Raw genomic sequence first — 12,236 nt, forward strand, 5'->3', positions numbered from 1 at the left:
ATCCCCAAATAACTCGGAAGCAACTACTACTATTTTAACTGCTAGATGTTATAGATTCTACCATAAATTTTAATGTTTTTTAATTGGTGGTTATCCCTGGAATAACAAAAGAAAAAAAAAGGAATAACATAATTATTTACTTACATTGTACTTGAAAACGTGGAAAAATTCGCATATGTTTGGCATTTCCATTTCCTTTTTTTATACAAGGTTGTAGAGATATGAATTATTTTCTGTGATATGAAAAGAAGACAATAAAATGCCCCTTTTTTCGATTTTTCTCCAGACTCTGAAAGATGTTATTTACAACAAATGTTACTACCATAAAAGGATGCATTGTTTAATAGAAGGAACAAATATAAAGGAATTTTTAAATGCTCATTCCAGCGCTATGATTCATAGTTTTTACCAAGTTTAGTTTAAACATATTTTATTGTTCAAAACAAATGGAGTAGACACAAGTTTTTCAACTTATTTCCGTCTTCTGAACTTAGTTCCGTCTTCTCCATACCAAGATCCTCGCACGTTTATCAACTCATTGAATAAAATTGTATAGTTTCTTTTGCACAATTTACTTATTCTATTTTTCAATATTTTTTTTTATCTTAAACTAGAAAGTTATTCATTTCCGGTCCATATCAAGATATCATTGTCCTGTTATAGGATATAGTCTTTGCAGACAGTAAAGCAATATCCCGTTTAAATTGAAGCATATAAAACCGGTTTTTGTGTGTGCGTGTGTATTTTATTTTACGTGAATTATTTTAAATTTACAACTTGTACCAAAAATAGAAGTATTCAAAGTAATTAAAGCTTGAAATTCTCATGTTTTTTTAACACGGAAGAATGGGTTAACTTACTACAATATAATGATAAAATTCTTGTATTTTTACTTTTTGCAGGTATCAAAAACGCAAACTTCACCTTATCATCTAAATAAAATAAGTGCTCATGACCATTGAGATCACATTCTCCAAGAAAAACAAAAATTACAATTCAACAAAAAAGTAACCCCAGACACTGTTACTGAGTAAGAACAGTCACATTTAGTAATGGTGTGGTCAAACAATTGTTTTGTTTTATTGATTGCACAGCCAATATATTCCGACAACAAGTAGATCTTTGAATAGTTTGGGTCACATCGATAATTGATGTCATGAGAAACATTTCTTTTATTTTCAAGTGTCTAGACGATTAAGCTTAAGCGTTATTTGAAATGGTTGTCACGGTTATCGCATTACTTGCACAGTTTTGTTTTATTTCAGAGTGTTGAAGAACGAGAGGAAAATAATGTAGCTAGCACACAAAATCATGTGGCATCTGCGGCTGATGTCAAAGAAGAAGAAATCCGCTGTAAATTAGCAAGAACACTGAGTATTGGTGAAAATTCTATTCATAGTAAATGGGAAAGCTACGATCAGTTATAGCATTAATTAGTAAAATCATATATGCATCATTACACACAACCATCAATATCTTCATCAACTCATATGTATATTGTTATTTAGCCAAAAGTATCTTTTTTAGCCAAAAGTATCTTTTTTACCCAAAATTGATATTTGTTTGCATAATATATAAATAAAGTTTCTTTCTTAAATTTATGCAGGGACAACCTTGATTAAATCGGCAATTAATTTTAAAAACGTATCTATAAAAAGATAACAGAATAATAAATAACTACAAGGTATGAATACAAAAAGAATTGATATAGTTTTAAATACAAAGATAACATGTAAATAATTAAACAACTGGAAAGGAATGTTGAAAATGGATAAACTGGATCAATCAAATCAAATGCAAAAATAATGTCTTTGTGACCTTTTGATATTTGTGCTTCCCTTTAACATCCATTGTGACTTGTTTAAACTAATTGTATTAATTATAATATTCAATAAAAAAGAAGTGACGATTGCAAAAATATGAAGTGAAAAAGATAATTGTCTTCCAGATATGAAAATAAAGTATAGTACAAAAGATGTAAATAATAATGTCAATTCCACATTTGGTCTTTGTTGCTTTCAATTTTAGTTGTTCTATAGTTTACTATAAATCTTAGTCCGGTTAACTCCAAAATATGAATGAATATTCGTAATACATTCATATAAACAAAACCGATAAAATAAGACTGACAAATATTATAAAAAAAAAATTTAACGTCAAGGAGCAAGCATTGAACAAGCAAGCCATCCACCATCATATTCTTTTGTCACACATAATATAAGTATAAAGCCTCGTTATTCATGTTTTCATTGCAGGTTTCATAAAAGAACATTTTTTCTTTTCATATTATGACAATAGACTGTGTACATGTTCTATGACAATTTAACTATCTCTTTTTCTTAGAATGCAACATTGAAACTTTGACAGTCGTGAATTATTAATGTCTACTTTAAGGTCGAGCCGTACTCCGTTAATGTTTTAAGAACGAATTACAATAAAAACAATAATATAGTGGGCAGACAAAATCATGACGCCTGATCCGGTCATGTCGAAGACAAACAATTATTCCGAACATCATAACGTCATAAGAGAATCAGTATAAGCATTAAATGTAATACAATGGAATACAATAGAATACATAACGAGCCAAAAATGAATCCACAGCTTAAGTTATACTAGATAGAATATTATAGTTAGGCCTTCATCTATTAACCTTACATAATCACTGGTATAGGTGCACGTACATATGTACATGTAAAAGACTTTGACTCATTTTAAAACATTCAATTACGAAATATTAGTTATCAAAGGTACCAGGATTATAATTTAGTACGCAAGACTCGCGTTTCGTCTACATAAAACTCATCAGTGACGCTCATATCAAAATATTTATAAAGCCAAACAAGTACAAAGTTGAAGAGCATTGAGGATCCAAAATTCCTAAAAAATGTGCCAAATACGGCTAAGGTAATTTATGCCTGGGATAAGAAAATCCTTAGTTTTAAAACAGGAAATTTGTAAAAATGATCACATTATTGATATTCATGTCAACACCGAAGTGTTGACTACTAGGCTGGTGATACCCTCGGGAATGAAACGTCCACCAGCAGTGGCAGCGACCCAGTGGTGTAAATAGTTATCACAGGTACCGAGATTCACCAGTGACGCTCCTATCAAAATAAGAGACACGTTTTGGTCTGTTTTGTAGGGTTCTTATAAAAAATCAAACATTTAAAGGCCTTTCCGTATCAACCCGATTAATGTTAACACCTGTAATGATATTCAATTGCATTAGGTCGATTTCTATCCAACATATCTCATATCATGGTAGGGTTTTATACAAATATTGTGTGTGACAAAATTTTTTCTGATATAAACCGGAGCAAACTCAGACGTAACTTGGATTAGTGTCCTTCCAATTTTGGTGCACTGGTCGACTACTGGTATTACAAATGACGAAAATACAACTATGGTAACTTATCTTAGATAAGCAATTTTACAGCTTTTTGTCAAATATAATTTAGTGAAACAGTTGTTAATTTTAAGAAATTTTATGAATAACGTTTTCACAACAATTATGTAAATATTAGGATAAACAACTTAATGCTTACAAGACGTGTTTTATTATATGCATTTTTGATGTCAATATGAATATCTTTTGTAGGTATGCAATATATGTATATAAACATTTTATACTTAATTCAGGTTAATCATATTCACTTTTTTGTTACCTGCGTCATTACTTTTATTTCAAGTTTGATGTTAGAAAATTAGACTATTGTAATTACTTAAAAAATGACTTCGATTGGAGTGATATACAATATATACTGCTTGTATAAAATTTTATCTTACAGTTTATTTTGTATCTTCACATAAAGATTCAGATAAAGTTTGTAGTTGGTCAACTATTCAAATTTGTAGATTAAGCATACAACCGTTCCAATTGTATGGCAAACTCATATAGATATAAGAAGATGTGGTATGAGTACCAATGAAACAACACTACATCAAAGTCATAATTTGTGAAAGTAACCATACTGGAATGTATTTAGGGGCCAGCTGAAGGACACCTCCGGGTGCGGGAATTTCAAAAATATGGCTGACTACATTTTATGCCATTACTCTTCACTGATGTCGTAAAGTCAAACTTCCTACTTAATTTGGCCAGCTACCCATCTAGAACTTGGGCATCACTGATGTTGCCAAAATGCGCGTCTGACGCACAAAGTTATGAGCCTGGTATATATGATCAGGGTTGTTTTACATGTATCATTTAATGAAATGAAAGTTATGTTTGCTTTGCACCACTTGATATTCAAATTTTCCTTGAAGTGCATGTTCTCAATTATTATTGTTAACTGTTATAGGTTGCAGTGCTGTAAATATAGACAATGTAATTTTTCACAGGAATATTATCTTTACGGCCAAAACTGTACCAGTAAAACTATGAAGATTTGTAAACATTATATATACTAGAATAGAACGCTCATATGCAGTACTATTTTTGTCATGGGTCAAAATATAGGGCTATATTCTCAACATTTATCTATACCCGAACTTCTTATAGTTAAACTTTTACCGTTATTCTGTACCACCCTCCCTTCACTTTGCGTCTTCCACATATTTTAATTTGGCAGTAATGCATCAGTTTATATGCTAGTTTCATTCCCAGGTAATGTATTTACGAGCTGAAACATAGAATTCATATCTGGGAACCAGTAGGTAATTCGAAACATCATATCTCTGAGTATTATATAACACACCAAAAGAGGCGTAGTTTGTGAATGAGCTGCGTTTACACAGTACAACCGATAGTACAAAAACCGCTATTATTATATTAGAACATATGCTTTCGATGATCATTCTAATTGCTCCATGACAACAAAAATTAAAAATATGTTTGAAGCAATTTTTTACCCATGTATACCTTTGTATAATGTTTTTTATGCTAGATATAGTAGATATTATATAGTTACATAATGAATTAATAAAGTGTCCAGAAAAGTGCCGAATAGCGCTGTTCATTTGTAGAATTTCATTGTTTTTCAAATCCTAGTTTTAGTATTATGAAGTAGTAATTGGAGTAGAATATCATATATTTTAATTATAAGTCCTATATATATTGATATGTCAACATTTGTACTAAGAACCATGTTTACTACCCTTTTTTCTGTACTCCTACAAATGTCAATCCCATAGTAGTCAAAATTTCTTCTGTTTTTTTACCTAAAAAAAAAAAAACAAAAAAAAAAAAAAAAAAAAACCAGCACGCTTTTTAAGTCAGAGATTAGAGTATATCAAAACACATTTAAAAAATAATATTTACCGTTGAAAGATATAAACTTGAACAATTTATTTTGATTGCTTATAAGAGTACAACCGTATACAGAAAATAATAAAAACAAAGTAACCCTTTGTCAGAGCAAGGGTGAAAGACGAATTTTTTATAGAAACATTAAGATATGAACTTGATTGTCTCTTAAAAAAACAAATTATTATCAAAGTAATTATTTTTAGGGATCACACAGTTTGACAAACACTTTTTTAAAACATCAAGAAGTTTATTTTCTCCGTACAAAAAGAATGTTGATTACAATGTTCAGCTGATTTTTAAATAGTTAAATTCCTTATGTGTTCTGTATCTCCTCTTGTAGAATAACTTGCTTTGATGTATAAAAATTTAGATGTATTTATCATACTAGCATGCGTTGTACAAGAACGCCAGTATGTCCTTCTGTTGATCAAAATGACATGTTTGTTACTCACTAACAAACAGCTATTATACCTTAGAAGCATAGAAAATGTCGATGTTTTTATCCATTTTCCTAAATATTATAAAAAAACATTGTTGTCGTCACTATTTAAGAACACAATTTATTAGATATTCTTTAAATATATAAAAAAATCTTTGTTGTTTAACCTATGTTATCATATAGAAAATAAGTCAAAAGATTTCTGTTCAAAAACAATAATGACTTTGTGTTGTGTTACAATTTCATGTAAATACATTTTTTATTGTATAGTTGATATATATGTATGTTGATCTTTTACATTTACCTCATGTTTTAATGATTGTTTAACGTTCTCGTGAACGAATGAACTTGCACATTTGTTTTTATTTTTCATGCAACCATACGTTCAGGCGAATGTTTACTTCAAAAAACAATCATATCACTCATATTTTAAGATTGTGCCTTACTCACAAATGATTTAATTATAACTCCAATGAATAAAGACTTCATGCAAAATGTGTTGTTTTCGATTCATATTGGAAAATGCACACATCTTAGTGATCACTTTACGTTTCTTGGTAAAATAAGACTAGTTTTTAAATATTGAATAATATACATTTGGTTGCCCATCAAATAATATCACATCTTCTTTTTTATATTAGACTTTTCTACGATTTGACTAAGATATCACATTAAAGATCGAAAACGGCTATTAGTCAAAGCGTATATTTATCTTGGGGATAGATAAATTGTAATAAAGTATACTTTACGACAGTAGTGGGGCAATTGATATAGTTTGTAATTGTCTATTTAACAGATAGTGTATGAAACATATATGTCAACAAAAGAATGAAAACTTAAAATGACAGAATTGTTCAAAATATGAAAAGTTTAGGTGAAAGATCTAACCTATATTCTATTCTCGAAAATCCAAAAGGACAAGACCAGATGCATCAATAGAATAATCTTCAGCTTCTATTTGTGAATTTTTTTGTTTCTTCTGTTTTTATACGCCCTTCAAAATTTTGACGGGATGTATTATGGGATACAAATGACCGGCGTCCGTCTGTCTGTCTGTCCGGCGTCCACATGTCGCATCGTAACTTGAGAACCGCTTATCCAAATTTTATGAAACTTTACATTGTTGTTTCTTATGATGGTCAAACAATCTGTATACTTTTTGGTGAAAATAGGATTTAAACTTTATGAGTAACGGGACTTTAACTAAAACAGGGGGTGTATTTTTCACATGTCGCGCTGTATCTCAAAAACAATTTCTGATTATTGCTTTTAGCTTCACACACTTCTTAATTTTATTAATCCTAAGATCTGTATACTGATGATTTAAAATTTTATTTTAGAGTGATTGAGTTTTTTGTAAAAAAAAAGGGGAGTTTTTTTTCACATGTCACACCGTATCTCAGAAACTATTTATGATTATTTCATAAACTTCTCACACGCTCATTTCGCAGCTGTTGATTCATTATGTGTTAACATTTATGATCATCCTTAAATTCAAGTAGGAAACCCTTTACAAATCCTCAATGAATTGAGGTCAGGTGCAACACCAAATGTATCATGACTTATACTTGATATTTTACATTAAACTTGATGTACTTAAAAAGAAAGCAATATGATTATACTGTCTTTGATATGTTACTTTAAACGGTTACCAATGGACGGCTGAATTAAAGACGTCATTTGCAAGCACCATGCAAGTTTCTAAATTAATAGGTTTCAATCAGGATATTAATATTTCCTCAAATATGATTATTGAAAATCTGTCATCTTAAATGTCTTTTGAAGTAACACAGCCATATGAGTTCAAACGAAAATAAACACCAAAACTGATGAGTCTGTAGCAGGAGTTTTCTATCAAACTTTGAAATTGAACATTCTCATCATACGCACATTGATTAAAAAATGCTTTATATGTGTGATGAGTCAGAAACCCTAACCAAAACGCTGAAGATAATCTAATATTAACGTCATTTCTTGAGAATATTTTTCCGGGTTTTTTTTATCCAGTACTGAACTGATGCTCATATTTAGTTAATAGAATTACAATATACAAACCAAGATAAAACTAGAGGAAATCGCATGGAAACTCAACACATTCCCTCACGACACTTACCAAAGAGGAAATCCTGGATAATATAGTTCTATTCCATGTTCCTTTGGAATTCAACCACAGATGAAGACTTGATGATCTTACATCACTGTATTGAATATCTAAATTATATAAGTGTCCTTACAATCAACGGCATATTGCTGGGTCTTCCAAATGCTCAACAAAACCTCTTTCTTAATTATTAACATCTATTTTATCAGCAATCAAAGCCGGGATCCAAAGTTATTGTGAAATTGCCTATTCTAGAGATTGCGTCAATCAGATGTGGATATTAAAAAAATCCAAAGATCTTTTATAGTATATAAAATATAAGACTCTCTGATCTTGCAATAGTGTTAAAACAATTGACTTTTCTACACTTTACACAAGTATTCCCCATTCCAAACTAAAAGACAAATTGAAAGAGTTTTTATTACTTTGTTTCATAAAAAAGAATGGCAAACGTTGGTACAAGAATCTTGTACTGGGGAGGGATAAAACCTACTTTGACAAAAATCACTCTAATTCAAACAAAACATTCGCTAAAACTGACAATATCAAGATTATTGATTTCTTGATCGACAACATATTTGTTACGTTTGAAGGACGTGATTTTCACAAATAACATCGGATATGTTCCTTACGTCGTAACTTCAATCCTCTTTCTTTTTATGAATGTGACCCAGCGAATTAGACTATTTACCGAATTTGTAATCACATAAGCAACACGACGGGTTCCATATGTGGAGCAAGATCCGTTTACCCTTCCGGAGCACCTGAGATCACCCCTAGTTTTTGGTGGGGTTCGTGTTGTTTATTCTTTAGTTTAGTATGTTGTGTCATGTGTACTATTGTTTGTCTGTTTGTCTTTTTCATTTTTAGCCATGCCGTTGTCAGTTTATTTTCGATTTATGAGTTTGACTGTCCCTCTGGTATCTTTCGTCCTTCTTTTTCAACAGACTATCGGAATTCCAATGGGAACCAATTGTGCTCCTCTTCTTGCCAACTTGTTTCTTTATTATTATGACTTCATAAAGGATCTTCCTTGAAAGAAAGATAAGAAATTGACATTATCCTTTAACTTTATGTTCAGCTATATAGACGATGCTCTCTCACCAAATAATACAAAAATTTTTTTGAACGAATCTATCACATCGAACTAGATATAAAGGATACTACAGATACAGTTCAGTCTGCCTCATATCTTGATTTACATCTGGAAATTGACAATGAGGGTCCGTTGAAAACAAAGCTTTACGACAAAAGAGATAATTTCAGCTTCCAAATTGTAAAACTTTCCATTTCTATGTAGCAACATTCTAACAGCACCTTCATATGTATCTCCCAATTGATACGATATACCCGCGGCTGTATTTCCTATCATGATTTCCTTGATAGAAGGTTGCTGCTCTAAAGGAAGCTATTAAACCAAGAGTTTCAAATGGTTAAGTTGAAATCATCATTTCGTAAATTTTACGGATGCCATTACGAGTTGGTTGACCGTTATGGAATAACCGTTTCACAGATGATATCGAATATGTTCCTTCTCTCGTAACTTCAATCCCCTTCTCTTTTCACGAATGTGAACTACTATCGAATTGGACTATTTACTAGATTTGTAATAACATAAGCAACACGATGGGTGCCACATGTGGAGAAGGATTGTTTACCTTTCCGGAGCAGCTGAGATCACCCCCAGGTTTTGGCGGAGGTCATGTTGCTTAGTTTTTACTGTTCTATGTTGTGTCTTGTGTATTATTATTTGTCTGTTTGTCTCTTTATTTTTTAGCCATCATGGCGTTGTCAGTCTGTTTTCAATCTATGAGTTTGACTGTCCCTCTGGTATCTTTCGTCCCTCTTTTGATTATAATAAGCAAGCTTTCAAGAGATACATTCTTAAGCTTTGTTTTCTTTGTATACACATTCTGTGTAATATAAGTTTGGTTTTACGTTTTCTTCGAATAGCCATTAGTTGTAAACTTTGACACAAACACTTATCGTACATCGGCATCGGGGCTAATATTCTTACATTCTTAACAGAAATTCTTTGTTTTCATCTCTCTCGTTCTCTTTCTTCATCTTAATTGTTTACAAAGCAGCTAAACTCTAATATTTTGTCCAATCTGATAATTATTTTCTTGGCATATATCTGCGTTCCCTTTTATATAGTCACGTGATATATTGTATTGACAATTGAAATATATGCGTTTATCAAGAGGTCAGTTGCCACGCTCGGCCGATATACACTCACATGTCTGTGCTAAGTAGAAATGAACAATTGGCCAATATGAAAATTATACACCGAATCAAATTAACTTACAATGAAATTGATTTTGATTATGGGTATGTTTTATTTATAAGATCTTTCTGACCTTTCTTGTAAGATACAGGAAATGAAGATGAATGTTTATGGAAAAAGGTTAAAGTGCATTCAATATATTGATTTTCTCATAAGTACATTGATAGACCTATTAGGAATGAGCAATCCAAATGAGTTTATTTGTTGATAACGAAGTGCGAGTCACATAAATAATATTATCACAAAATATAGTGGTAATATACAAAAGGAATTATTGAAACAAAATCTGGATTTCCAAGTTAAAATGTACGGTTATGAAGATAGAATAGCGAGTTGTGGTATGATTGCGGATTAAACTATCACCTAGTCGATTTAGGGCCTTTCAAAATGTAATTTGAGCTCACAAACAGACTGAGAATTTAAATGTCTGATCACGATTTCGTTAACTTATGATAATGAATCTAGTACATTATTTTTATGATTTCTTACTTGGCTTCAGTACAGAAAATATAAAAAAAACTAATCAAATAAAAAAAGCCTACGTCATTTTTTTTTTGTGGTTAACTACGACTTTATGAAGTAACCTTAAAGTAGGAAAATACTTATATTATATATTTGTAATGCAGTTTAGTGATTTAATGTCATAGAACAGACAATGTTGGCACCTCTATTCTAAGACAGTTTCACTGAGAAAGTTCTTATTGTTTGGTTTGTTATAACCCTTCTTTTGGAATATTATATCGTATCTATAACCTACACAATATGGCCATATTCCGGTTATTGTATATAACGAAACGTCATCACTTATGGTCAAACTTGTGATATTGTGTCGTCATTCATAGCGGATCCACCCGAGGATTGCCGATTGCAGGTGTCGTATATATAGCCATACCATATGTTGCTACACCCTTTACTGTATCCATGTTATGAATCAGACAATGTCATTTGTTGAACAGTATACATTTCAGTGACATGGAAAACAAAATATATATTTCTTTTACTCTTGATTAAAGCTAAAACATACTTAAAAATGAGTGAAAAGAAGCATTTGAACGTTCAATTATGATCTTCAACTGCTAGAAAAAAATATATTTTCGAAAAACTTCTGTGTCGCAATATTCTATTTTGTTTTTTTAGATAACGGTAACGATCATATTATATTTTGACTTTGGAACTAAACGCTTGAAAAATGGTAAGTAAATAAAAGCTGTACATAGTGAGCCTGCATTTTTAGTTTTAGATTGGATAAGACCATTTTCTAATTTCAATACAAATATGAAAGTAAAAAACTAATCTCATTTTATGATTTTGCTGTTAATATATACGAACTTAGCACTTCATAAAATGTCTCAACTGTATAGAAATGAAATTAGTTGGAGAGTGTCTCGTCAGCACAAATGTAAAAGATGTCGAAGGGTATTGTATTCACATATACTTTATGGTACAGATTTCACAATCAATGCATGTGACTGAATTTTAGCTAACATCTTCTAAACATGTAAGCTTAAATATATATGAAATTTTTAAATATGAATTATTTTATCACAAGTACTGGTATACAAATTGTTCAAGAGAGTAAAGTATCTATGAAAGAAAGAAACTGATTTCCAAAGACATATATTAATTCTTAAAATGTAATTCATACATATGATTTATCTCTAAAATATATAGACAACAGGTGACAAAAGTCGGTTAAAGATGTTTAAAATGTAATGTTGGTAAACATCGATGAGACAACAATCTAGCGATAAAAATTACCACAACATATACCAAAGGTTAAAGTCATTTTATGTCATTTTTGGTCTTATAGCTCCTAAAGTTTCTCCGAATTTATTAATCCGATGCTTTTAAATGTTTGGGTTTCAGCTATTCTGATAACGGTGAATCCAGAAAACATATAGAAGCATAAGAGTAATAAAGTGTTATTTTACTTTCGTCATTACCTCTCCTGGTGGCTTTTACGTTTCCTGGGGTATCATCTTCTTAGTTTTTGCATTTTAATTCTTCGGTACTGATATGATTAACACCATATTCTTTCCTGTTTGTCTTTTGGTCGTCGTTTCGTTTTTTGCTATTGCGTTTTTAGATTGTTTGCGACTTAAGGTTTGGCATATCCCTTTGGTATCTTCTGTTCTATTTTTCTTTTTTAAGTCTT

General features: G+C 30.9%; 1 protein-coding gene across 4 annotated transcripts in view; it reads left to right on the top strand.

The window, feature by feature from the left end:
* The window catches only part of LOC143085490 (glutamate receptor ionotropic, kainate 2-like), a 73,012-nt gene extending 66,824 nt beyond the window's left edge, over positions 1-6,188 (top strand). For all 4 annotated transcript variants that reach the window (XM_076261865.1, XM_076261868.1, XM_076261866.1 and 1 more), the window contains one exon: positions 1,266-6,188. In XM_076261865.1, coding sequence (XP_076117980.1) covers positions 1,266-1,427 — 162 coding nt within the window. In that variant the 3' untranslated portion in view covers positions 1,428-6,188. The remainder of the gene's footprint in view (positions 1-1,265) is intronic.
* The last annotated feature ends 6,048 nt before the right edge of the window (positions 6,189-12,236 follow it).

This window comes from Mytilus galloprovincialis, chromosome 8, assembly GCF_965363235.1.
Source record: "Mytilus galloprovincialis chromosome 8, xbMytGall1.hap1.1, whole genome shotgun sequence".
NCBI classification, from domain to species: Eukaryota; Metazoa; Mollusca; class Bivalvia; order Mytilida; family Mytilidae; genus Mytilus; species Mytilus galloprovincialis.